The following is a 27,745-nucleotide window of genomic DNA, read 5'->3' as shown; positions in this document are numbered from 1 at the left end:
AATGGTAGATTTGAAAAGTAGGCTGCCTGAGAAAGTTCATCGGATGGTGGGCGGAGATTTCATCAGCAAAATGGCTTTAAAAAGATGGGACCATGCTCGATGGCTGTAAGATGCACTGAAAAGTAATTAGCTCTTGACGCAAGGCTAGAGCAGTCAATATCATTGACGACTGCTTGACACGACTCGTGTGCAAATGTACGTGTGCAGCTAGGTATCTCCAGATGCCTGCAGGGCCTGGCCCCAGGGTAACACAGCACCACCTTTCATGTATCGTTTCTTGAAATCAAGTGATGTGTGATGTAGGGAGGAGAGTTTCATTCAAGGAGAGAATTCCAGTAGATGACATTTGGATTTTCTGATGTTCATCAATACCGACCAGAATTTATTACAAAAGAAAAAAAACCCAACAATGGCAACAACATATGTGCAGAGAAAGGACGATGTTGCCAAAGGGACGGGACTTGCCAGCAACTTTATAGTGTAACCATTTAAATCCATGCGGAGATTATCATCAAAGCCTTTCTCACGCCCCTAGCAAATGATTACTGTCAGATGCAGGGGACACGTTGTCCCACACAGGAGCATGCTAGAAATGCAAATGTCATTCATTGGAATACAGAGAAGATGCTTCTTAGTTTGCATATTTGAGAGATGACATAGAGAGAGAATTGTTTGTATATTAATGCATGTTGGTATCATATGTGATAGTTGGCGATGTATGTACAAGTGTAAACAGGCATCTAGAGATGCTTAGGGAAGATAGAGGAAAGGTGAAAGGTAGATGGGGGGGGGGGGAGCATTTTAACCCAATTTTTGCTATTCCCCTAATAAGTGTGACAACTCACAGCTCAAAACTTGTCAGTCAGGCTCATGCCCTCATTTTATACCTCAATTCATTTTTTTATTAATGTTAACTTGTGCCAGGTAAAAACTGGGTCTTCGGATAATTGATGGACAAATTCGCATCTGCACGCAAGAATAATAATTCTGATGCAAAGATGGCAGGCAGCCATACGCTGATGAATCCCCATTGTAAAGAAATAGTGTTCACACCATATCAGATATTGAAGTTTACATATCATTTATGCATATTTACAGTCAATGATTTTGAAGGAAGGCAGTGCTACAAATGCATATACAGTGCAGTAAGGTATCATAGCATTGAAGTAGGATCCTTCAACAAAAATGGCAAATGCATAATAAATTTAAAATGCCTCCTGGGAAGGAGACAAGGTCAAATATAGTGTGTACTGTGTAGGTGAAACATGTGTCTGTGTTTGAGAGAACATACTTGTTTTCAGCTTGAGAAGACAGCCTTAAAAACCGTTTAAATGTTTAAAGGACAAGTTCACCATCATAGACATGTGGGTTGAGTGAATGCAGCGATATTAGTAGAACACATTAGAGTTTGAGGAAAATCGGACAATCCGTTCAAAGGTTATGAATTTTTAAAGTTTCTGCTCAGTCATGGCTGGATGGGAAGACTACTATAGCTTGTGATGTCACATGAGTACAACGGTATAAAGAAAGTATAAAGAAAATTCACCTTATTTTCACTTTTCTCGCATAACAAAAGAACACTCGACTTCTCTCTTTCAGAAGGCAAGGGGAATAATATTATCCTTAACATACATCAGTAACAAGTCCAAGAAATGGGCACTTTATTCAAAAAGTAAAATTTTGTGAAATTCTCTTTTTATTTTCGTTATATCGTTGTATGCTTGTGACATCACACACTGTAGTAGTCTTCTCATCCAGCAGTAATTGTGCAGATACTTTAAAAATTCATAACTTTTGAACAGATTGTCGGATTTTCCTCAGACTTTCACTGATGTGTTCTACTAATATTGTTGCATTCACTCAATCCACATGTACATGAAGGTGAACGTGTCCTTTAACATATATGGCATGTCATTCATTCATTTCACCACTGTCAGAGAGCTGTGTTGAAAAGTTTTATGAATAATGTATGCTATGCAATTGCACAGAAATTAACTTGACTCCATAATGGTGAAGGGGGCTGAGACAAATGTGATGTAGTGACTCACTGAATGGGTTGTTTTTTTTTTTTCTTGAGCTAGCCCGTGTGTCTAATTTTCCGGAAAACAAGACACAATGAATCAATGATCGACAAACATTTTTGTGTGTTTTCATTCATTCATTTCTCTTTTCTCCTCCCTCTTTTACTTCTACTTTTGATCTGCCAGTTTATTAATTCTCCCCTTATTTTGTCTTTGTCTTCCTTACTGTATGAATGGTCTAGGTAATTGAATTCTTGATCACATTTTCCCTCTGAGCAAAGTCCTTAAAAGAAAAAAGGAGAAAAAGGAGAAGAAAAAGAGGAGAAAGAAGGGAAAAAGAAGAAAAAGAAGGCAATGAAGAAGAGAAGGAAGACGATGAAAAAGAAAATTTATGAAAAAGAAGAAGATATGTGCAGGGGGGAGGGGAGGGAGGGGATCAATGGCATGCAGTTTCTTCAGGTTTGCAATTTACTTGATGATAGACTGAGGTATATGGAAATGAAGTAGATTTGTTGAAGATGACTCATTTTAGAGGGTGTAGTTGCAGTCATTTGCAGACCTTCTCAATTACATCCTAACTGGATTCATGCTATTGAAAAAAGAAATGTATTATGTGAAATAGTGTGCCTCACTACTATGTCATGTATGCGATGTAGCAGTGAGAAATTACAGTTTTCCTTTCTTTTTCTGCCTGTTGGTGTGATAGTTGAGGCCTTCCCTAAGTTGCCATGAGATGAAACAGTTGATTGTAGGAAAGACACGACATCTTGATTGTGAATGAGGGCCTGTGTCCACCATTTCAGTTGTCATCATCACCGGCATCACATCAGCAAGTTTCTCCTCACCCGATCCCTCGCGATGCGTTGGGAGCGACGGCCGCTGAATTTAAAGAGAAAAACAACACCTTTAACGGTACCCTCACCTGCATGCCTGATGTGTTGGAATGCGCAGCGGTTCGCATCATACCTCAGAGCTAATGGAGTAATGATAATTGAGGTGATAAGAAAGAGGGTGACATGACCAGAGGCGAAGAGCCTGATGAAGACCAAAACAAAGTGGATGGGATGATGGGGTAGAAGAATTGGGGGGGGGGGGGGGGCAGAATAGGGAATACTTTTTATTCATTCTCTCTCATTTTCTTGTGGGCTGCCTCCCTCTCTCTCCTTCTTTCTTTCTTTCGTTCTTTCCTTCTGCCTCATTTTCCCCCAGTCTATCCATCTTCCCGTATGGATGAGTATTTATATGATTGATGGGTGGAAAATGGTGTTTATCTTTAATCCTGGAGGGGATACACAGGTAGTATGCTCCTTGCCTGGGGTTTCTGTTTGTGCCCGCCATGCATGAATATGTAATAGGAGGTAGAGAATTCAGCGAGGCGGTCATTTTTCTCTGTCTTCCTTTATTTATTTATTTTTTTTATAAGGGGGGGGGGGTTGATTTTGAAGACTTCTCAATTCTGGACAGATGTATATTAATGTTGATGCAGGATGTGGCAAGTAGTTTTAGAGTCTTGATGAGTAATGAATAAAAAAAGTCAGTATTTAGCCAGAAGGCCTCAAGTTGCATTATTCCAAATTATGGAATGTGCATGTTCCCTTTCTTCCTTCTGGCTCTCTAAAGGTTTCAAGAGAATGTGTTTCCTAAGTTGATACACATGGAGGCATCACTGAACATTACTATACAAAGTAGGCAGGAGAAATTACCAGCCTTGATGAATTGAAGCCACTGTGTACATATAGCAGAATGCCAGAATATTTTTGATGGTTCTATTTGGTTTCTTTGCTTGGTGATTTCTCATATATGTGATAGCATTAGCTGGAGTAAAGAACTCCCTGTGCATGTGATTTATGTTATGAGAATTTTGTAGTGTTCAAATATTTCATACAGAATATAATTCATCATCCACTCATTATGAATGAGCAGTGGGAGCATTCCTATTACAGCAAGCAATCGGGACGAGATGGAGGGAGTCGCCATTTCCATGGAAACGAGAGATGGCAATGAAAGGATGGGGGATGAGGGAAGAAGGAGAAGACTTGCTCAAGCTGGCATCCTGCAACCTGTAGCAGTATCGCGATTCTCGGCATGTTGATTTCCCCAATGTGCCATCTCGGTAGAAGTAATCCAATGCAGCACAGTTGGCTGACTCCCTTGCCGGGGCAATATTGACATATGTCTTTACACCTGGGTGCACTATTCCGCACGCATCCTCGAGGTGCTGTGGGAGAGTGATGGGATGTGTAATGGCAGTGGCGGTTGGCTTGGGATGGGTTCGGTAGGGGTATTCAGAGAGAGTTAACGAAACGAAATGAAAGGGAGAGCAAAATGCTTGGGGTGCATAGGTCCAGCAACAGGTGTGCTCGAGAAGATACAGAGTAAAGCTGATTTATGATGGCAGGGAAGCGGCAGGTGGGGTTAACACATTGCTGACACTCAATAGGGATTAGGGAGGGGGAGGGGGGAGGGGGGAGGGGGGAGAAGAGGGGGTTTGAAGAAGGGCGTGGGCAGTAAGAGGTGGGGGAGGATGGGGGAGGTGTAACAACCAGAGTGAGATAAAGGTCTGAGAACACCTTCTGCTTGGCTTCACTGAATATTGGTGATCAACAATCCTGCAGAATGCAGCCGAAACAAAACAACAGTTTCATCCCAGGCTATAGTACTCTCCATTTGTAAGTCTTTGTCATCGACGCACACACATGCATTGGTATCATCTGTCTCGCGCCTGAACAGGTCGGCCTGAATATAAGGATACTTTTGTCCTTTCTCACTTCCTACCCCTCAGTCTCTTCATCTTCTTTGTTGTTGTTGTTTTTAACACTTTTGTATTGATATCATCCACTGTGTTTGATTCCAATGTCAGCTACAGTTAAAAGGTTTTACAGTAAGTTTTACATACCAAGAAAGTAAACTGAATTGAATATGGCATTTCTGTTGGCCTGTGTGTATATTGCTGCCACCTTTGATATGAAAGTTACTTTCTTATCATTCAACAAGTGATATACAGTAAAAGTGGATATTTTCGCGCGACTAATTTTTCGCGCTTGGCCGGACCAGAAGAGTTTCACTTGTTTTTAATTCCGCGTAATCAAGACATCACGCACAGGCACAGATGGCAAGCAAAAATATTCTTGTGCTTTTATTTTCGCGCTAGTTTCTGGTTGCGCGAAATGCGCGAAAATTTCAACAACGCGAAAATATCCACTTTTACAGTACACCAGTTGTGTAACAACCACTCTCTCACACAAACACTTTTTTTTTTTAAAGAGAGAGATAGATATTCTTGTTTTCCACTTTCACTGAATATTACAAAAATTTGTTAGTGCTGAAAATGTTAACCCATTGAGGACGAGTCCCGAGTATACTCTGGCAGGTGTCTATGGGAAATGTGTGTTGTAGCAAAATCAGTCCGTCCTCAACGGGTTAATGATACCACATACAGAGTGAAAGATAATACACATACACAACTATGATTTGATTCAGCTCAGTCTTGACTATCACATATTGAAAGTGGGCTGACCATCTTTGCACGTGGGGCCCGTTTCATAAAACTTGTCATCAGTGACAACTGCCACATTTGTATGACAAATTTGCTCTCAGCCAATCAGATGCAAGGATTTCAGGAGCTTGTCACATCTATGACAACTTGTCACTGATGACAAGTTTTATGAAACAGGCCCCTGTTCTCCAGTCAACAAGTGAGATCCAGAGTAGATATCAACACAGAGTATAAACCCCAAAATCTCTTTCTCTCTCCCTGTGTCTTTGTGCACTCACAGGACCGGGCTTCTTTCAGGAGGATAGTGCTGAAGAATGCAGCGAAGAAGAGGCGTATGTACGAGGACCTGCTGGAGAAAGTGTCTATATTCAAGTCCTTGGAGGTAAGGAAGTGCCCTCAACTGGTTGCAGTGGTCCTAGTGCTGCTAATGTAGAGGAAGAAAGAAAGAAAAAAGTCCATTATATACAATTACTTTTTGAAAGTTTCTTTGTTTTTTGTTTGAAAAAGTTTCCTGCTGATAGGGATAGCCTTACTTTAAATATTAAACCTCTCACAATGACGTAAAGACATTACTCCCCACTCTGTTTTTTACTGTGTTTTTTTAAAGATAAAATATTCTGCAATATTTACCCAAATCTATGAAATATTCAAAAGCCACAATAGCTTTGGATATCCCCTACCAAAAAGGAAAGTGTGTCACAGAGCTTTAATCTTTACACTTGTACCAGAATCTTATTGAAAGCTCAAAAGCATCAGATTCAGAATTAAGGTCTCCGCAGGAAAATTGTTCAGAGACCAAACTTGCGGCGGTCTTGTACAGGCTTAACAGCCACTCATTTTACGAAGTGATTTGTTATGTCACAACCATTGAGTAGACAGTTCAACAAATCAATCTGGGTAAGAAGTTTTTTGGACAGAATTCTTCCCTTGCAATGTTATAGTTGCGGTTGTTATTGTTGTTGTTTTTTGTTTGGCAATGCCACTAAATCCGTAACATGTGGGACTTTAAATGCATAATTGACCATGATGAATCAGTCAGAATCTGTATAATTGGCCATCCAGAGCTAAATTTAGACAGGATCCTCTCAAGATGTTTCCTTACCAGAGCTGCTTAAGGCTGTACGTTTTGTATGTAGGTGGAATAAGGACTGAGGAAGCCCAATTACTTAAATATAGCAAATCATGCATTGTGCTGTGCATTGTTGTTGTTGTTGTTGGTTTTTTTTCTTGTGGTAAGCCCCCCCCCCCCCCCCATCAGTTGTTGTTGCGTACATCACAATGTCTCTACTTATCTCGAGAGGTTTTGAAATCTGTACCCTGATGAATAAAAGTTAAGATCAACATATGTCAGAGAATCAAACATAAGTCTGAATACTTAAGTCTGATTGCTTGATACTTGACTTATATCTGTTTTCTTTCTTTTATTTTCCTGTGTTTGATTGCATCTTTTTTATGCAACAAGGCCCTTTGCGTATTCATGTGCATTCAAATGGACTTCTGTCTTCCCATCAAAGTGGTTCAGTGTTGTTTACCATTGAAAAAAAAAAAGTTACAGAATTTTTCCTTTGTGGGGCAATGAAGCATGGTATATTAGGAAAAGCATTCCACTTCTTATGCCTGAGATGCTGATGTGGCTGATACAACACCACTCTTATCCCCTGAATCTATAAAGAAAAAACAAATACACTGGTGAAAATAATTCATATTGGGTTAGTGCTAGATATATCAAAAGTTTTCAAAAAACATAATGGTTGCCATCCACAGCATGCACATCAGATTGAGGTAGTGATAACATTGCCTCATGAGTCCCTGCTGACTAAAGGCAAATCATGACCAAAATTCCCTTTTGAGCATAAAATTAAGAGGAACGCATTGCATTCTGGGCTTCAAATTATTGTGGAGTCATAAGAAGCATGCAATGATGTCCATTTGTTTTAAGGGATGGGGGCATATACAACAGTTGCTACATCATCAAACCTCCAGATTATTTTTGTACAGTTTTCCTACACACTATAGAGAGAGATGAAAAGCAGTGACATCATCATCTCATCTGATTTGCATATTTGGTTGTCTCCAATGTTACTGCATTGCAAAAGACACTTGAGCCTTCTAAATTCAGGTTGAATCATCTTCCTTTGAGTCTGACTTGAAACAACCATTTGCCTTCTGTTTGTTTTGCTGATACTCAATATGTAAAAGTCAACTTGACTAACGAGCAGCATTTCACATTTACCCCGGGCAGGAGTGCGGGTTCTGTATCTTTTGTCAAAATCAGTCTGGCTTTACAGGTAGGGAAACACGGCTCTGAGTCAAGTTTGCTGGGACATAGAATCCGATTCTCCATGTCACAAAAGTGAAAATGTTGTTTGAGGTTGCAAAAGGGCCGTGCAGAATTTATATCATCCATGCTTCTGCACTCGTTGTGGCCAAGACTCCCCATCCAGGGGTGCAACCGAAGCTCTGCGTGAGGTCTTAGCAAATAGGGAAATGTTTTCTTAGGGTTTTCTTGCGCGCCCCACGCAGGAGAAAAAAAAGACTCGGGCGAAACATTGTGAAATTCGAAACCTCGCTCGTCCCAACCCAAAACAGAGCTGTGAGTATGTAGGAAGAGAGAAAAAATATGAAAGATGATGATCGTTACCCCGTGTTAAAAGTCAATTGCAGGAAGATGATGTACTTTGGCAAAAGAAAAAAGATGTTGTTTCCCCCCTACCCACAACTCCCGATATTATTCGTACAGCTTTCAAAGAGCTATGCACTTTAATTATTATGCTGTCTGTAGCTCCATGCCCCTCCCCCATCTATGGGTAAAAACAAGAAATTAGAAAGATGAGTGATAAAAAAGAAAACAAAAACTGCAACACAGGGAGGGAGAAACATGCCATCCAAGACAAGGTGCATTAAAATTCTTGTGTTGTTTTGAAAGCTTCTTGTCATTGTTTTTGAAGACCTATGTAGCAATGTCTGTAACTATGGCAACAGTGGCTTCCAGTGCCTACCTCCCATCGTGCTTGAGTGAGCACCGCAGAATATTGATGTTTTCAGTAGGACGCAAATAGTGGAAAGGTTAGGCTGTTGCGTAAATGGGACATCAATTGTTGGTAGAAGCAAGCATTTGCTGTTGAGCAGGTATAGCCATAAATTGAAGATACTGGTGAGAGATTAGAGCACAGTGGTATCAACTCCATGCAGTGTCATGTCGATATATTATGTGTGCTTCTTAAAGGGACTGTACAGTACTGGTTGAGGCGGGGATTCATGTTTTGAACATTCCTAAGTGAGGTAATGAGAAACCTCTCATGAAATATGAAAGAGCATGTAATTTTAAGAAGGATTCAACATTTATTTGATGAAAATTGGTTTTCAAATGGCTGAGATATGTATAAAAAAAAAGAGCCATTCTAATAAAGTGTGGGACCCACACTTTATTATGATCGCTTTGTTTTACTGTGTTTTTGGATGTTTCAGTCATTCCAAACCCGATTTTCATCAAATAAACTTTGAATTCCTCTTAACCCATCCCTGTCAGCTCCCACAAAAAACGTGGTTTTTATTATTTATGACCAAAAGAGGGCGTCCTAGGACCTCAGGCTTGGCCAGGAGCTGTAGAATAATTTTAGCCAATCACAGAGGTCCTTACTGGGACTCAGAAAAATAATTTATGCAAAGAAACATATTTTAGAATGTCTCTTATTGGCCAAAACACCTGCCAGGGGTTCGAGCCTGCTGAGAAACTAATCAATATTCATGTTTACAGCGCGCATGTATCTTTGTTGCCCCAGCAACTGCAGTGATTTCTTACGCGCGGTATCGTGATATCGATCTCCTCATAGAGTGCTTGACGATATCTCCTTGTGTGTGTACGTGTACTGCTATGCTAGCACTGGGGCACGGGGGTGTGTGTGTTGAATTCCATTTACGTTAGTGAGTGTGGGTAACTTCTCTAGGTTTCCCGTCCATTATTCTCTCTCTTTTCTCTCTTTTGCTTTCGTATCATTCTATATCTTTCATTCTCAGAGTACAACCGTACTTCTGAGAGTGTTTTGTTCATTTTTTCTAAGTGATTATCTCGTTTGCAACAATTTAGAGGTGAGTTTTTGTCCTAGTGTTTGTTGAGTTTTTTGATTGAACACGATGTAGCTTATCTACGTATGTGCGAAAACATCGTAGTTTGTGTGGTACCCACTCGTTTGTTTTCCGTGTAAGCATTTTTGCCGTAGTGTCTTCATCGTTCGTCTTCCAAGCATCGTGTTTTCACCCTAGTTTTTCTCATCGTAGTTTTTTACCTCGATTTTTTTCTGGGTGCAAGATGTTCTGTGTATTTTTTCTACGGTAATATGCCATCGTTGATCATCTTCGTGTATTCATTACTAGTTTTTCACCTCCGTTTCATTTTTGTGTACAACTAATGTCTAACGTGGCGTAGTTACAACTATGTTTAGAGCTAGTTAGCTAGGTCTGCGATGTCTGTATCGTTTGCTGATATGTTTTGTGAGCTGAGAGTGACTATGATGGGAGTGATATTCAGGGTTTTGCTGTGGTTGAGGTGATGGCAAGATGTAATTTATTTTGTGTAACCATGTATGACATTGATGATGGCGAGTAAAACTACGACACAAGTAGCCTAGCCTAGGCCAATGACGAGAGTGACACTGAAGAAACAGGGGCTGATGCTCGCTCGTGCACGGGATCAGTGGTCTAGAGACCTGCATTACAGTTGTGTATTTATATTTTTTTTCCTTTTTCTTATTCACTCGGGTATTGTGCTACCAAAATTCGTGTCTCTGAAGAAACTCAACCAAAAGCTTGACAACAAGTTTGCATCAGGTCTATTCTGTAGTACTAGCACTAGGTTCTAGATCTAAATCATAATGGCGATGCTAATTTAGTTTTCATTTAGAACTCGATGAAATCCATTTTCTTTGCTCATTTTTCAACTGATAAATTATTTAGAACTGTACTTAAATTCTGATGTACTGCATTCACCATTGTAATAAAAAAGAGCCTGCTGATCAGGTGTTTCATTGTATCCTTTTCATTTCCTCCCTATCCTTTTGGTTTCCTTCCTGTCACTTTCTTCTTTGACCCTGGATGGAAAAAAAAAAAATCCCATCTTGCCATGTAAAGACAGAATACATAACCATCATGAAATATCATGACATTGAAATAATAATAAGAAATATTCAAGTGACCAAAATACTTGTTTGTGAAAATAAATCACAAATGAAAGGTGATTTCTTATGGAGCAGTTCTTTCAAATGTCAAACAGCTTCGATAATGAAGCAAGTGAAATCTGAAAACTATCCTGGCAACAAGTTGAAATTGATAGGGAATTCTGACAAAAACTGTCACACCATTTGATGTTTGAATTTGTCTTTTTATTGGATGAGGTTATAAAACTAAGTGCCGCCGATAAAATAACAATCCTCTCAATTTGAACAAAAGCAGTAGGGTGGTACACTAGTACGACTCAGTAAACAGCTGATTATTTATGCATCGTATCCATGGGCAACTGCGGGGTAACTGCAAGAAGGCGCAGGTAATTAGACTTGAGTCAAGAACGACTATTTATTATTATTTTTTTATTTAAACTATTCAACCCCATAATATTTCATATTACGCTTCTAAAATATAAAATGAATATATGAAGTCTTTTTATCGTGATTTTATGAAAAATTAGAATTATTAAAAAAAATATAGATACTAGACGGGCTGAACAAGGAAGTCTAATTTCACCCCAAGAATTTGCAACACACCGCATCTCGGGTGCATTCCTAGCGTTCTTGCCGCACTCTCACGATCACCCAGCTAGGCCATGTGCACAAGCCAGTCACATGTTCACAGTACACACGTTGTTAGCCAGTTTACCGATCTCATTCCTGATCTCGTGCGTGTAGAAAATTCTTTCAAAACTAAGCCAATCATGATTTTGGAACATACATTACAATGTCAAGACCTTTTCAGTGGACTTTGAATTCGCTATTTGTCTGTTTTAGCTCTTGAATGTACGACTTCGAACGTCCGATTTGTTTTTTACTACACCACGAGAAGTTCCGTGTTTTTTCAGCCACATGCTTCTCCACACACGTCACACTAGCACTGTGTACCTGTACACACACAAGCCATCGCGATCGAAGTTTGAGCGATAGCGATAACATGTGCGGAGCAGACATGCGGATTTCAGCACAGGGTAAATGAGTAGTTGAACGTATCACGATTGTAAAACAAATCTTTTTCTATGTCTCTGCAAATTTGAATTAGGCTATCTCAGCATAGATAGATTATGATACATTACAAAATAGATTAGCCATAGCAAGAACTTGCTTACATGAGAGTTATTAGACAACGTTGCAAAATAAAAACCCCGTCATTGAATGGAATGTTCCAGAGCTATCTCGGGGGAGGGGGGCTCGAGGACATTATGGACACGTCGATTCGCAAGTGGGTAAGATGTGATTACAGATGGCTTGAAATGAAGAGGATTTATCAATGAAATACACAGAAACAATATTTTTTCATAATTCCTGCACAATTTATTATTTCTTTTCATAAAATTCACATAAACTAGTGCTGTATTGAGTCAACTAAGTGCATATTAGCACGAGTGTACACGCATCATCCCTCCTGCCTAGTGGGAATGACACAGGCAGTTTTTTTCAATGACGTATGAATGCTCTTCGCGTGTAGATCGCGCCGTAGGGAAGATCGCGCCCAAGTTCATGGCCAACTTACTAGGCAGGCACGATATTACAGATTACACAGAGGCCCGTACGTGGATGGGTTAAAATGGTATGCTCTGTACTATATCATAAGTGTTTTCTTGGTATCTCGCAAGAAGTTAAAAGCCCAATTCTCATCTCCACCAATACTCTACTATCCCTTTAACCAATAACTGAAAACCTGCAGAGGAGTATTGATCTCTTAGCAAATTGTGAGGAAACAAAGTCTTCTTTTTATGGCTTGTATACCGCATGGGACATCTAATCGTGCAGTTGTATTGGTGCTTATTCACATACCAATCAAAGTTGAGAAAACAGTGGCCATTTATTCATGTCCCAATTGAATGCTGATTGTATCAAGAATCACACCAATGCAAAGGACGTATGCATTTAAGGTTCATCACTGGAACCGGATTAATTGTGCACGTCATGGAAACATTTGTATGGTTTCCATGACACAGATGCAAATAATGCTACCTCCTCCTACGGAGTCAGTCTTCAAGACTTCTATTATTTCCTCTCTTTTTTTTTGGGGGGGGGGGGAGGAGGGTAAGGGGTAGTTAACTTCCATAATGGAAACCTTTTTTCCATTAAAAAAGAAAAAAAGGAAAACCCATAAAATCAGTATGAGTATGCAGAAACTTTAAAAAAGTGTCAACAATGTCGTCCAGGGCCCCATTTCATAAAAAGTTGATATGATAGCAACTCTTGCTGGAATGGCAATTGTCATGGTAATGACAAGAATCTAGCTTCCTGATTGGCTGTTGCTATGGGATATTGCCATTCCAGGAAGAGTTGCTATCCTAACATTTTTTATGAAATGGGGCCCAGATGTAATGGGCTGTCAGGAAGTTGCAACAGTCGATGCTGTTTCTCTTCATTGTCTTGCCACACGGTGGACATTGTGGGTCATCCTTTGGTAACCAGCTGTATCTTTGGTGTCTTCCCCAGCGGCGATGCTTTATCTTGTGAGCCATGCAAGTCTTGGAGACCGAATCCGTAGGAGGAGGCAGCATTATTTGCATCTGTGTCATGGAAACCATACAAATGTTTCCATGATGCGCACAATTAATCTGGTTCCAGTGATGAACTTATTATGCATACACCAATCTGATTATACCCAGTTGACATGTTGACATTGTCATATATGTAAAGTCTTTCTAATGCTTTCACGTTCTGACCTCGAGATGATACTGGAAATAGGAGAACTGTGTCGAAGTTATTTTGATGTATCTTGTTTGGAGATCATTTGCTGTATGTCTTGAGGAAGGAATTGACGTTGCTTGTCTTCTTTATCTGGCTCTACTTTCATCATTGAGTCTTGCAAGTAGCAAAGCAGACCAAATGAAACCTGTGGAGAGTTGGAGACAGTTTCGATGTAATCAGATGCTTCACTCGACCTCAGCAGACTTGCATCTCCCTGGAGCTGCGAGAAATTTTGTCCGCTGTTATATGATATGTCAGTCATGGATAATTCAAAGAATTCAGAAATTAAAGACTTGTATGGTGTATGTGCTGTCATTCACAACTCTTTCATTGACTTCTTGTGTTGAATGGTAGGGTATTTATAGAAGGGAAAAAGGAGACGTCCTATGGAGGTAGTGTTTCTGTTCCTTTCTTGTTTTTGTTTTTTTTCCTGTTTGATAAGATAGGCATGCATATTGACTGTACTAGTTTCTATGTTGCAGCTAGATATGTCATTACTTTGAAATATGCAGGCACTGCCAAAATCTTTGTTCTATTCTTGCATCATTATACCTTGATCTCACGTGTGTTTTGTTGTTTCATACTACTTTCTCTTCATTTCTTAGCCGTACGAGCGCATGAATCTTTCAGACGCACTTGTAACGAGAACATACCAAGATGGAGACTGCATTATTGCTCAGGTTAGACATGCCGGAGGAGTAATAGTCATGATAATTTGCAATTTGATTTTGATTCGATTTGATTACTTACGCAAAAATTTGCTGTGGGGTATGGACATGTCTAGGCGATGCTGCAAATTGGTCAACCCTCTTTGTACGTCTTTAGTAATCTTGTTTGCATGATTTTTGTAAGGAGTTGTCGTTCACTGAAGAAAAAAAAAAAGTAAGATGCTTGTTGCCATGGTAATGAGGCTTCATGATACATCTGTTGAAGACGAGTGTTGTATTACTTCAATTTCTATGTTCATGCCATAAGATAAAGAACTGAGTTACAAGTGTGCTGGAGTAGCATCTTTGTGTATCCACTTATGGTGCTCCTTTCTACATCCCTATTAAATAAAAACAGAAACCAAAGGCCAAAAAATAAGAACATATTAGAAGGGAAAAAAAGCAAGCACTCTTTTGCCATCAATTCCAGCATCTTTGTGCTCTAAAATGTAAGTGATGAGATGAAGGAACCAGAAAATGAATATGCTACTATTGCAACATGGGAGGAGAGTGCAGGGTATGTGCGATAGGGCCGCGGGAAGAGATGTAATTTGCATACTGATTGGTTGCCATGGTTACCACCCCTGCAGGGAGACGAGGCTGACGGGTGCTACTTCCTAGAGAGGGGTCAGTGCAGGATTGCTATGAAGAGCGAGGTATGTTCCCATCCGTTTCCTCCTCTTGTAACACTGCACCCTTCCCACTACCTACCCATTCCATTCTTGTACCCCTCCCCCCTCCCCCCTCCCCAATTCCATCTCGCTCCCTGTATCTCATGAAGTCTCCACTAAATTTCTTAAGTACGGTGCCACATATTTTCTTCGTGGTACAACATAGCACTCACTCTTAGATGCTTGACTGAGTCATTTAGGAGCCTGAATGAGTCATTTACAAACCTCCTTTTTACACAACACAATGGATGGTAACCTGCTATACCTGACCATGAATGTGGTAAAGGATAAAAACTTGACTCAATTTGTGTGCAGTTGTCCAGCATCTGTGGTCCCTTTTCTGTTGTGTTTTCCCCCATTAAAGTACTCAGATATTCAAAGAAAGAAGAAGGATAGAGAATGTACATTAGAATTAATCGATCGAAACTTAGGTGCAATTTCACTGTAGGATATGAGCCATGACAAGGTCGCGTCAATGACATGATTGATGTGATCACTATTAACCAATGGGAAGCCTATGTTGTACCTTCGAGGAAAATTGTGTTATGTACCACATTATTTCTATGTTGTATTATAAGTGGATGTTGTCCATGATACTTTGGTGTTACATTGCATGATATTTACCCATGTTAACATTCCATGCATGTCTGTCATATTTTGAATATTGGAAGTTGAATTGCGCCTAACCTGGATTACTATTTTAATACTAATACCCCCATGGATGTGCAGTTTACGCTGATATCCAAGTACAAGTGAACGTATAATTGAATAACAAAATAGGTTCAAATTGATGAAATTCTTTCGTCAAGTTGTTTTTATTGCAACTAATTGAAGAACACCGATCAATCAAGTGCTAATTTACATTGATGTGGGGCAATTAGTCAATCAGTTGCAACAAAAAAATTATTTTTAGAATAGAGACGAAAATATGTGCGTTTTTATTTTATGAATGAGCCATACTTTGGTAATGGGCTTTTTAACACACATGATACATGTTGCTCACGATGTAGCCAATGTAATCTTTGCTCGCAGAGAACAAACACCTTATTGCAGAAAACAAGTGCATCATTTTCTCTTTTATCAGCCCACCTAAATATTGCTCCGTATAAAAGAAAAAATTATGTTTCATCGCATTCTTGTGGTATAAAGAAGCGCACCCATCAGTAGTATCACAAGATAGGTATGGATCATCTATATAATGTAAGAGAGATCCTTTTTGCCTTATCCCACTGAATCACCATCATTTTGTAGCTCTGACGTGAATATCTTGGTTGTTAGCTTTTCATCCGCTTGGGTTACCACTGCTTTGCATCCCTTGAGCTTTCATGGCTTGCTGCTCCACATATTACTCATCTATCCCTCAAGATTCTGCTCCTTTTCCTCCATGTCTGTGACTTTCGCCATCATTTTTCCAGCTGTCTGTTTGTTTGTCTGTCGTTCTGTCTTTTCTCTCTCTCTCTCTCTCCCAAATTTTTCGTGAACCATGACATTTAAACTAAGCAGCCAAGGCTGTGGAAACGACCATCATTTAAAGCATTTCTCTTCTTTCTTTTTTTTCCCCCAGTGTCTTGAGGCATGCTCTAAAAACTTTTTTTTTTTTTCCTGCCCGCATTCATTCCCAACGGTATTTCTGCGGACCCGTGTTTTACGGGTGACAATAATTACTAGTTCTGTCCACAATTGCCCAGAAGCCAAAATATCAATTTGGTCTGTCAAAGGTAAAGATGTTGTTTTTCTGTGCGTGTGATTGCTCTTCTAGTTTATATGCCCATTGATATCTGAAAGTTAACTCATTTCTTCCCCATATTGTGAAGGAGAAGCAAAAGTTAAGTGCTCTTCAGTTTGTTATTTAGCGCGCTCTTAAGGAGTGACCCACTTACGCTCATTTAGAACAGTTTCAGAGAGGGTATTAAGTCAAGTGGGACTTCTCTGACTGTCTTCCATATGTTACCGTCTGCCCTGTACCCCTGATAGTAAAATGTTTCTACTCCTCATGAGGGAAGTTCCAAAGGGCCCCATGTCAATTCGATCATGCCATGGTAACTCTCGTGTTGCGTTGCTTAGAAATGGAGAGGGATTTTGCCAACGGGATGCTCAGTCCCCATTAAATGTTGCCTAGCCTTCATCCCTCTCAGTGTTCACATGTGATCCGTGTTAGGCTCTTGTTTGAAATTTGACAAGTTTGCAACCTCTGCACCTCTGCCTTGACTTTGCTCGAATTGCCCCCTCCCCCCAATCTTCAATCAATACTTGCAGGTGTTTGCTTTCTTATAATGCATTTTACCAATGTCACATGTTCTCTACGCACGCCTCTTTGGCTTCTTACTACTTCTCTACAAACCTCCAGTTTGGCTGTAGAGTTTCTATGTATTCATCATTCTCTTTCACTCTTTCTATCTCTCTTTTTCTCTATCTATCTTTCTCATGCTTTCTCTCTCTCTCTCTCTCTCTTTCTCTCTCTCTCTTTCTCTCTTTTTCATCTTCATGCCTTGCATTTCCTGTTTTATCTGCATGCTCTTCTTTCCACCTCGCTTAGCTTGCTAGCCCAAGTCGATGCTCTGCACCGCATCCGTTGCACGCCACTCAATTTCATGCCTTCCTGCATCTAAGCCTGGACTCGCTCGGCTTCTGTCTACTTGTATTTGCTGTTCTCTTCGCTGCCTGTAACCGCCACCTGTTTACCACATAAGTAATGAAACACACTCACACACACTATATACATACATACGTACATACATAGACACCAAGACTCCACATCCCACATAACCATCCTCCACCCACTTTTCCCCTCACCGAAGATAAAACAATACTCCAACTTATATCACTCCTTTGTAAAACCTGTTACCCCATTCCCCTGGAGGACGTACACACATATGTCAACGAAGAGGTTAAAGGCAGCTCGCAAAATATCATCCTATGGAGGACATTAGTGGAATATTTGACCGACATTGAGCCGGTCGATCGGGCAAACAAGCTTGATTCACATCAAATGGGGTGGAAGAGGACAGTATCGGGACTCTGCAAGGAAGTACAGCTATGCTTGGCTGTACTTTGGGTGAAACACCAGGAAGGGTTTACAAATAACTTGTGACTGGACCACTAAGACTATTAAAGTGGGGCAGGGAGAAACCTAGGGAAAGGGGTGGGGGTGGGGGGGGGGGGACTGCCAGGAAAACTGAAAGAAGCTACCCCTTCATGTGTGGCAAGTTGGACTGGAAATAAGTTTTCAGGAACCCAGAGGATAGCAACTTCATTTCTGCCAGGAGTGCTGGAGACAGAGGGGGTAGTCTTTTATAGAAGGATTTAAATGCAACAACGCTGCAGTGCCACCCCTGAAAGGGGGATTGGCACCAAACATATTAGGGATTGGAGAAATAAAATGGGCTTTATGACAAAACAACTGCAAATTCTTTGTGAATGAGTCCTTATTCCCTCGGGAGGTCCAGAGATGTGAAAATGAGGGTTTTTTTTTTATTTGTTTGTGTTTTATTGGGTGAATCGATACAGGGAAATATGTATATTGAACTACACTCCATTGCCGATATAAACACAGGCAGCGTATGTGTGTTGGCAACCCCCCAGTGTGTGCGTTCTGTGTCTGCGCACGTGTGTATGCATGATGTCCTTAAAGATTGACAGCCTCCTTGTTCTGCAATTTTTCAAAGTGCACATGTCGTTGCCTTGCTCGTTGAGATAGCTCATTCATGCATGTGAGGCACGTGTTTTATGCCATACCGATTATGATGTAGTACAAAGCACTTGCCTTTTTTTTCCCCCTTTGTTTTGGTACGCTCCTGAATGTGATTATGCTACAGACAAGTATTGATCAAATGCCTCATGTGTGTGTGTGTGTGTGTGTGTGTATGTATGTGTGTGTGGATGTGTGACGTGCACATTCATGAGTTGATATAAAATTTTAATAGCCAATATCTCAAATATGCCGTAATGGATCCTGTCTATTCATTCTGTCATTGCTAAGATATACTCAGTAACCGCCGTAAATTTCTGCCGCCGTAAATTTCTGCCTAATATTCTGTCTGCCTAATATTCTGTCTGCCTATACCTGCCCTTTTACTTTTTCTATTCTATTTTTTCTCAATGTCCTATCTCTACTCCTATGCTTTCCCTTAAAGTTCAAGTGGCCATTCAATAAACAACATTTTTGTGTTCAATTCATTTCATTTCTATCCAGTGTTTTCAACAAAATATCAAATCAAAGTGCAAAGTTCTTGATTACTATGCAATATACTTTTTTTTTAAAATCTGGTAACCAATCAGAAGATTTTGTGGAAAGCTGTGGTAAATACTGGCCAATCAAATCAGGAGGTTCCACCTTTTATACTAACCGCTACCTTCAGTCTGTCTGTGTCATGTGATTTTACCTTCTCACTCGCCTGCTCTGTGTGTAAGTAATGCTTTCTTTTAAAATGCTTAAATGCTGGTGGGAAGAGGGCACAATATTGTTGGGATTTCTGCTGGAAACTTGTAACAGTTTGCATAGCCCTGCTTTTGCAAAGTTGTACATGCTGAATGCCTGCTGTATGTGTGGTCATTTTTGTTACAATACATAGCGATGTGTATGTCCAGTCTTTTCTGCATGACAGCGGTATTTTGTATCGTTTGTGTCTGGCTCTGAGCAAAAGTTGTTATATGCGTCATGATTTATTTTCTATGCACCGCAGAAGCCGTTGAAGGGATGGTACAGTTTTGGATGAAATGGGAATTCAGATATTAAAGGGAAGGTAAACCCAAAGAGCAATGTGGATTGAGTGAAAGCAGCAACATTAGTAGAACACATCAGTGAAAGTTTGAGGAAAATCGGACAATCGATGCAAAAGTTATGAATTTTTAAAGTTTTGGTGTTGGAGCCGCTGGATGAGGAGACTACTAGAGGATATGACGTATGAGTGGACAACAATACAAAGAAAGTATAAAGGAAATTCAACAAAAATTCACTTTTCTAGAATTATGAAAGAGCAATGGACCAACCGCTTTCAGAAAGCAGGGGGAATAATTGCTACCCTTAACATATGTCAATATCAAGTTGATGGAATTTGTAATTTTCATGGAAAATGGATTTTTGTAGAATTTTGCATCGATTGTCCGATTTTCTTCAAACTTTCACTGATGTGTTCTACTAATGTTGCTGCTTTCACTCAATCCACATTGCTCTTGGGGTTTATCTTCCCTTTAACTTTTTGCGAGATGATTAGAAATCACTTATGAAAAAATAAAGGGCATACAATTCTAAGACGAATTCAAATTTATTTGATGAAAACCGGTATTGAAATGGCTGAGATATTAAAAAAACAAAAAACAAAGTAAAACAAAGCTGTCCTAATAAAAGGTGTGTCCAACCTTTTAATAGGACTTCTTTTTTTTTTTTTGATATCTCAGCCATTTTAAAACCAATTTTCATCAAATAAACTTTGAAATCCTCGTAGAATCGTATGCTTTTTCATATTTCATAAGATGTTTTTCATTATCTCACAAAACCTGGAAACCTGCCGCCCCATCTCGACCAAAACTATACTGTCCCTTTAATAGCTATTCATCCCTCCTCATCGTCGTCACTTCAGATTTTTTTTTTTTTTTTTTCAACAGAGCAATGGTTTCTGAATGCTTTTATCATATTGTATTCTCTTACTCATTTCACGAAGAGGCTTCTGTGTTTCTGAAAACACTGCAGTTTATGCTAAAGGCATTGTCTCCACTGCTCTCTGTAAGTTCCAGAGAGTATATACTGTATGTAATGTTGCCTTTTTTTCCTGAAACCCTCTGGTTACATGTGCATTATTCTTTAGAAGAACTCATGAGTCGCACCTTTGCACCAGCAATTTTGAACAGGAAGCATCTGATGATCCCCAGTCCTAGTGACACCCAGTAGGGTCATTTATGTATGCAGCTAAGACTGCGCAAATGTATCTATCATCATTTTTCAAAGTGTTCAGTTAAAGTTTGTGGTATTTTTTTGCAGAGCTTTTATGTCAGCAATTTCAGTTAGCGTGTGATTAACATAGAACCTGACAAACACACTGCTATAGCTTCTGACCATTCGAGCATTGAGAATTTAGGGTTTCTGGGACAAACACTGAACTAGGGCTTTCTTTAGCTCAGTGGGTAGAGCACCGGGCTAGCATCCGGAGGTCTCGAGTTCAAATCCCGATGGAATCCCATTTTCTTTGCTCAATTTTCCAATCATTGAGAAGAATGATACAATTACATAATATGATAACATACCAGTCTTTTAAATCAAAATGTGGGCATCAACTTATTATCTATTTATGTTTTTGTTTTGTTGCAAGAAAAAATTGTCACAAAGATTACTGTTTTGATGTGTAATTACCAATAAGTAGGCAATTCAGAAGTACAAGATCTGGGATTGGGGAACCACTAGAATATGTTTTGATAAAAAGCTGCCATTTTAAAATGCCTCTTGAATGTTGAAATCTTTTGTTTGTTGTTCTTTGCCATGTTGATATCCACTGCCGATGTTGTCTCACTTCAAAGCCTCACATGGCGTGTATCTAAGCATCTTTCTTTCTGTTGAAAAGCATTGACTTACATTGACAGAAGCATTAAGAGTAATGAATGCCCGTCTACTGCCTGCAAGCAAAGGAAGGCGGGCGTGTGAAATATTTGTGAACTTTCTGCCACCACTTGGCGATCTCTGTCGCTGAGCCTTAACAATGCGAGCCATGCCTGTGAAGTTTTGAGTGTGCAGCATCGGGAGTGGTATCTCTGGTCAAAAGAAAAAATGGTTCTGACAAAAAAAAAAGGTCAAGCTTACAGCCCTAACTGTTGCATTATTTCTTTCTTTCTCTTTTTAACCCTCTCCCCTCTCTTTAACCTGAACACACTCCCAACCCTTCACCTGTTCACACACCAAAAAACCAAACAAACAACTGATGATGTTCTTTCCCTCGATTCATTGGTCAACAAATTGCCATGGACATCGGCATATCCCTGGACTGGCATTGCCGATATGCCCTCTCCCCCTCCCTCTCTCTTGTACCACATCGATCCTGTGATGTTGTTGCTGCTTTGGTGTCTCACTCGTTTTTGCATGACGACTCTCTTTTACTTCTTCAATCTCATCTACCACACAAAATCACCCTTTACAGCGATCCGTGAGTACCCGATGCATCTATTCTTCCTTGTTTTTCCTCAGAGTCTTGACTTTTCGGAGCACTTCCTTGACAAACTTGAAGACAAATTGTCCAAACCGTGTTGTTGATATTAAACTCAGCTAGTTTACACTTCTTGGAGTTTTGCATGACATGTTTGAAGTTCCTCTAATCCGAAATTCCTAACCTGTGTTCAGACTGTAGTTATTTAGTGTTTGATCTAATTTTTGACCTCTAATCAACAAAAGTTGCCTTTTTAACCTGTTAAAAGCAGGGTTATTCAGTATATAAAAAGTGGTAAAGCAGTATGATTGAAGTGCTTTTGTCACAGGTGTGTCTTGTTGGCATAACATGCAGTGCCGTTTTTCCTGCGGAGTCCAAATCATGTAGCTGACATAAACAAGAAAACAACAGGGCTGACATATAAGCTGGAAGCAAATGATTGCATTTAAGTCAAATTGAGAAAGATGGATTTAGCTGTCAACATTGATAGCTGAGTGTTTTGTGTGACTAAAATAATGACAGCTGAAGCTTAAGATTACCATGTGTCTGGATCATGAGTCATACGCCATGTTCCTCATGTTGTTTGCCAAGCAATCCTCTTCTGTCTGTCATCTATACCATTTATCATGTGTGCAAAGGTGGAGAAATTATCAGACTAAGTTTGTGGTGTAAATATTCTATGTGATTTATGGGGAAAAAAGAAGACTACTTGAGCCCCTTTGCTTTACTATCTTGAAGAGCATCTCTGGGGGAGAAAACAAAAATACACCAACTTTGCTTGTAAATGTAAGGACTTTCAGAAATATTGAAGAAAGCTGCAAACTAAACTTTGGTAACAACTTTGTGTGCAGTGATGTACGTGTATATTCATGTGAATCACATCATATGAATTCATTCATTTGAGTGCCCTGTGATTTTCTTGGAAAAGTGTACAGAGTTTGCATTTTACCTATCATGTGCTGTTGATTAATTGTACACTGTAGCTGAGTAGTTGATCACCATGCCCCGTGAAGCTGAAATATTTACTCAACAGACCACCCTGCTCATCATATAAACACAATCATGAATTTGCTGTGTGAAGTGAGAAGCAAAAAAGCTGGACAAAGTCATACCTCAGTGTGGTAATAGACTACCTATTGGAACAGGAAATACTGAAAAATTTGGATTAAGTGTGGATCAATTATCCCTGTGTAGATCCCAGAGTTGTACCCCTGTCCTGATAAAGAAAACAAAATAGGACATATATATAGATGTCAAGCATTCATTTGACAAGGCGATTTGTACATCCTGATCCATTTAAATACCTTGATTTGAAAATTTAGATATTACCTGAGATTTACTTCTTAAAAAAACAACAACAAACAAACAAATAAACAAAAAAGAAAATCATGCAGTAAGAAGCATCATAAAAGTATAATGCCTTTATCAGTTTCAGACAAGAACAAGATGACAAATTTTAACATTTGAGATTCTGACTTTCTGACCCTTGGGGAAACTTGATCTTCGGCGCATTTTTGGGTACAGATTTTGTCAATTTTGCCGGCCACGAGGCACAGTTAGCTCTGACCTTGTGCAGCTATGCAGTGAAAATTAATTGTCTTTTGCCTTCTTGTTCCTTTCAAGGATAATCCCGATGAAGAGAAGGAAATTGCAATCTACGACCAGGGCCAGTATTTTGGAGGTAAGATTGCTTTGCTGCATTTCTTTTCTTGCATCAGTAAATGGCTCAACACAGTTTTTTTTTTCTGTTGTTGTTGTTTTTGTGTTAACTCTCCTCTTTGTACTTAACCTCCACTTTCGTCAACTCAGGTTCTGCTTTTGTGGCAGGGAGAGGTGTTCTATTCACACTTGATATATCTTAAATGCCAGGAAATCTATGTTGAATGACAAAAGATGCGAAGTTGTGAATAATCCTTACGTTGTTAGAGACTCTAATTGAGGAATTTTGTAATGAACCTGTACAGGGGTTTACTATTGGCAGTATAGGAAGCATGTTTTTGACATGCAGTTAGGGGAAAGAATAGAGAGATGACCATTATTACTGATTCAATGCAAATTTATGGACACTACTTTGTAGACTGAATGTCATTTGAATTACATACTTGGTGTCATGTGGTAGTTTGATCCAGCCAATGTGATGATTAAAACAATAATTCAATCGAACGATTCAGTTGAACAATTCAGTTCAATTCAATTCAGTGCAATTCAATTCAATTGCCATCTCTGATCGCCGCTTGTTTCCGCAGAGCTGGCTCTTCTGACGAACAAGCCCCGTGCCGCCTCTGTCTATGCCGTGGGAGAGGTCCGATGTGCCTGTGAGTATCTGTGAGACATTGGAGTTCTGTCTTTTGTCTCTTTCCAAGCTTAAACCAAGGGCTTACCAGCTCCCATGAATCAAAACTTTTGCTTGTTTAAAAAAAGAAGAAATAAAAAGGAAAAAAAAAAAGCAAGGTACAAAGTGCTGACAGTAAGGAGAAAAAGGACTGAATTTATGTCTCGGTTAGATTTCCATTTGAAACTTGTTTGAAGACTCTATGATGTGCATGTGATAGGACAGATTTCATTCCTTACATCTTTAATAGCAATGTAAATGACTGGATTACACATGCTTGTAGTTTCAACAACAAAAAAAACAAAAGAGAAAAGAAAATTATGTGACTTGGCCCTCAGCCAGTCACAATCAAGTAACAAAACCTTTGCTTTGAGTTTGTTCATTTATGGTGAATAACTTGTTTCTGCCATATGACCATAAATTTGCCCTTAGTATGGCAAATAACAAAGGAAGAAATCCCAAGGTAGAGTTATGATGGTTGACAGATTAACTTGTGTTTCCAAGGTGAAGATTGCATGTTTCCACAGGGGATCATGTTGTTCTAATATCCCTGTAACTTGTAGATAACATGAAGATATTAATCCATTATTTAAGGGGACAGAAAAGTGCCACTTTACGGCTGATTCACTTTTGCTTGCATGCATTTAGTGAAATTAGACATAAACAGTGGTAGAAATCTCATCAAGACCACACGAACAAGACTTGGGACTTCCATGCATGCATGAGATTCAAGTCCCAGCCTATCAGTGGTGCCCTGTGGCGAGGCAAGTGATCCTCATGTCCAAATCTTTCAGAGGAGACTTCAAGCTCTCGGTCCCATGTGTGGAAGAGACAAACTCATACCCTTTGCACATAAAAGAGCCCACATTACTTCTCTCACAAAGATTAGGGAGAAATCCTGATGAAGTGGTCTAATACAGAATAACAGGCTGATACAATGTACCAGTATATATGGTACTGTAAAAGTGGTTTCTTTCGCGGTGGTTTTATTTTTGCGCTGGTTTTATTTTTGCGCTTTGAGGTTGAACCGCGAATTTAACATCACACGAAAATGTTTTGAACTCGTCGCTTGTTACAATGCTATTGCGCACATGCACACACGAAGATTCCGCGCATTGAGTGCATTGATGGTCAACACACACAGCGATACCGCGCATTGTAGGAACAAGCATGTTATAAAGTACTCGAGAGACGGGATTTTGGGTAAGCCTGCATTTGATTTTGATTTCTATTTAATAAATAAAAGAATAATTGAATAATAGTGTGGGTTTTCAAGTGCAAAATATTACAGTTTTTGCCAACTGTGAATTCACAGATTTTACCGACCACGAATTCAAACACATGCGAAAAAGTCGGCACCGATGGAAACTGCGAAAGTTTCTGTATGCGAAAGAAACCACTTTTACAGTAGATGAGGCATGCAGAGATCAGTCACTAAGTGGACTTTTCACTGCCCTGGCCAACTAGGAGATTGCTAAAGAAATAATCATGTTAACTAATAACTAATAATGCTGTCAACTGTTCTCCCTCCTTTTCAATTTTGTGCTTGCCTCGTGTCTTCGTGGGTCAACCAGTCCTGGACGTGAATGCGTTTGAGCGGCTGCTGGGTCCCTGCATGGAAATCATGAAGAGGAACATTGACCACTACGAGCAAGAGACGGCGAGGCTCTTTGGCAAATAACCCGACCCCACGACCGATCCCCTCTACCCCCCTTTACCCCACCCTCTACTCAATCTTGAAAACCGCACCCTACACTTTACGCCTCCATGTCTGACAACATTCGAATTGCTTCCCATTTTGTGTAGCTCGTTGGTTTTAGGGCTGGTTTTTTTTTTTTTTTTACATTTTGTTGTCTCTTGTTTCTACCTAAGTGAAGCTCTCCTTATCTTCTCTGACAAAAAAACAGGTATTTTTTTTTTCTATTTGATAGGAGTTGATCTCAAATGGCTGCATTTTTATGTCAGTGAATAGCAATGTAAAGTTTGGGGATATCCCACTCACTGACTTTCAGTCTAGCATCTCATGAAACATTCGTTGTTGTTCCCAAACTGAGTACGCCTCACTCGTATTTCCTATGCCAATTACTACCACAGATGTCTGCCCAAATGTTTGACAAACACCACATTCCGTCAAAAGACAGAGTGTTTGCTGCCTATTTTCAGACAAACCAAACCACCCGACTGAAAGATGCAATTTGTGCTCAAGGAGTTAGGGGGCAGAAATTCCCTTGGCCTCTCCGTATTTTGAACGGACAGGACTTGTGGGGGGAAGCCCCCGTTTGTAGGTGCATTTAAAGAGCGCAAGAGCTGGGCAGACTTTTCTATTCCGGGATTTGGTGCGTGAATGCATCTGTAAATATAGCTAGAACGATGCATTGTGGGATTTTGGGGGCAAATGATCTAGTCGGGCAGGAGAAGTCACACGAATAAAAAAATATAAATACTTTGTGTATGTATCTCTGTGTGGATGATGAACTCGTAAACTTGGCAGAGCACAGGAGTATGAATCCACTCAGCAGGACATTTGTGTCGACTGGCACGCATTTGAGATTTTACGGCTCCAGTCGAGTTCACGTTAAATGGCATATTGGGTTACTGAGAGCAGTGAATGGATATTGGTGCAGGCATCATGATGATGAAGGGCATGGGTTATTAGTTAATGTTATTTTCTTCATACGTCATGCAGATTTTTGATAGCTCAATCTCATATACTGACTGCATGTGAAGGTTGCGTGGATAGAGACAAACCTTTCGAGTGGTCGTTGTGGGATTCGGACGTTGGCCGGTACCGTATAATTGGTGTTTGAATTCATCAGTATTACAGACTGAAGAGGTGTAGGGGTGGCAGTTTTCATTGACGAGAATGATTAAAATAGAAAGAAATGCATTTTGTATGATTGAAATGGTGGCTGGGTGTGTACAGCAGGTTGGAAAGGGGTTAGATGGCAAAATTGGTTGAAATGGTTGTATGATTACATGCATTTTGTTTTTTTTGTTTTTTTTTTTGGGGGGGATGCAGCTGTTAGCTTTGAACTGTAATTTGAAATTAAATGATGTAGATTGGTACCTATAAATTTGTTACTATGTAGTTGTGAAAGAGATTTAATTACAGATTGCTGTTTGCTAGTTTGTAAATAAAATTATCAAAAAGAGTTTTACATTGAAAAATGAAAAAAAAAATGATGGTTGTTTATTGAATTTGAATGTTTGAAAATTGTTCAACCAGTTGTATGAATATTTTCACATCTGGTCTGTGAAATTTAGCTTATTGTTTTATTGAATGCAACTTTGGAGTATTTTGGTACAAGACAAGAAATGCACTGTAGCCAGGAATGTATCAAGTGGCGTGCTGTATTGTTGAATTTGTATTCACATGTGTTCGTATGTGTTGATTTCACGCACTTGAAACTTCTTCCAAACCGAGATGTATCGCATCTCGCAGTATCCCGCCAGTCAACCGGGC

At 39.7% G+C, this 27,745-nt stretch overlaps 1 protein-coding gene across 1 annotated transcript in view; it reads left to right on the top strand.

Moving 5' to 3' along the window:
• The window catches only part of LOC139742938 (cAMP-dependent protein kinase type II regulatory subunit), an 82,835-nt gene extending 55,548 nt beyond the window's left edge, over positions 1 to 27,287 (top strand). Inside the window, exons 8-14 of the mRNA XM_071653445.1 lie at positions 5,798 to 5,899; positions 14,048 to 14,122; positions 14,740 to 14,805; positions 21,945 to 21,950; positions 23,574 to 23,631; positions 24,197 to 24,265; positions 25,857 to 27,287. Coding sequence (XP_071509546.1) covers positions 5,798 to 5,899; positions 14,048 to 14,122; positions 14,740 to 14,805; positions 21,945 to 21,950; positions 23,574 to 23,631; positions 24,197 to 24,265; positions 25,857 to 25,963 — 483 coding nt within the window. The 3' untranslated portion in view covers positions 25,964 to 27,287. The remainder of the gene's footprint in view (positions 1 to 5,797; positions 5,900 to 14,047; positions 14,123 to 14,739; positions 14,806 to 21,944; positions 21,951 to 23,573; positions 23,632 to 24,196; positions 24,266 to 25,856) is intronic.
• The last annotated feature ends 458 nt before the right edge of the window (positions 27,288 to 27,745 follow it).

This window comes from Diadema antillarum, unplaced genomic scaffold (genome assembly GCF_040938485.1).
Source record: "Diadema antillarum isolate AM-2024a unplaced genomic scaffold, OU_Dant_1.0 seq00001039_RagTag, whole genome shotgun sequence".
NCBI classification, from domain to species: Eukaryota; Metazoa; Echinodermata; class Echinoidea; order Diadematoida; family Diadematidae; genus Diadema; species Diadema antillarum.
Note: the sequence above shows the minus strand (reverse complement) of the source record. Positions and strands in the feature narration are given on the sequence as shown.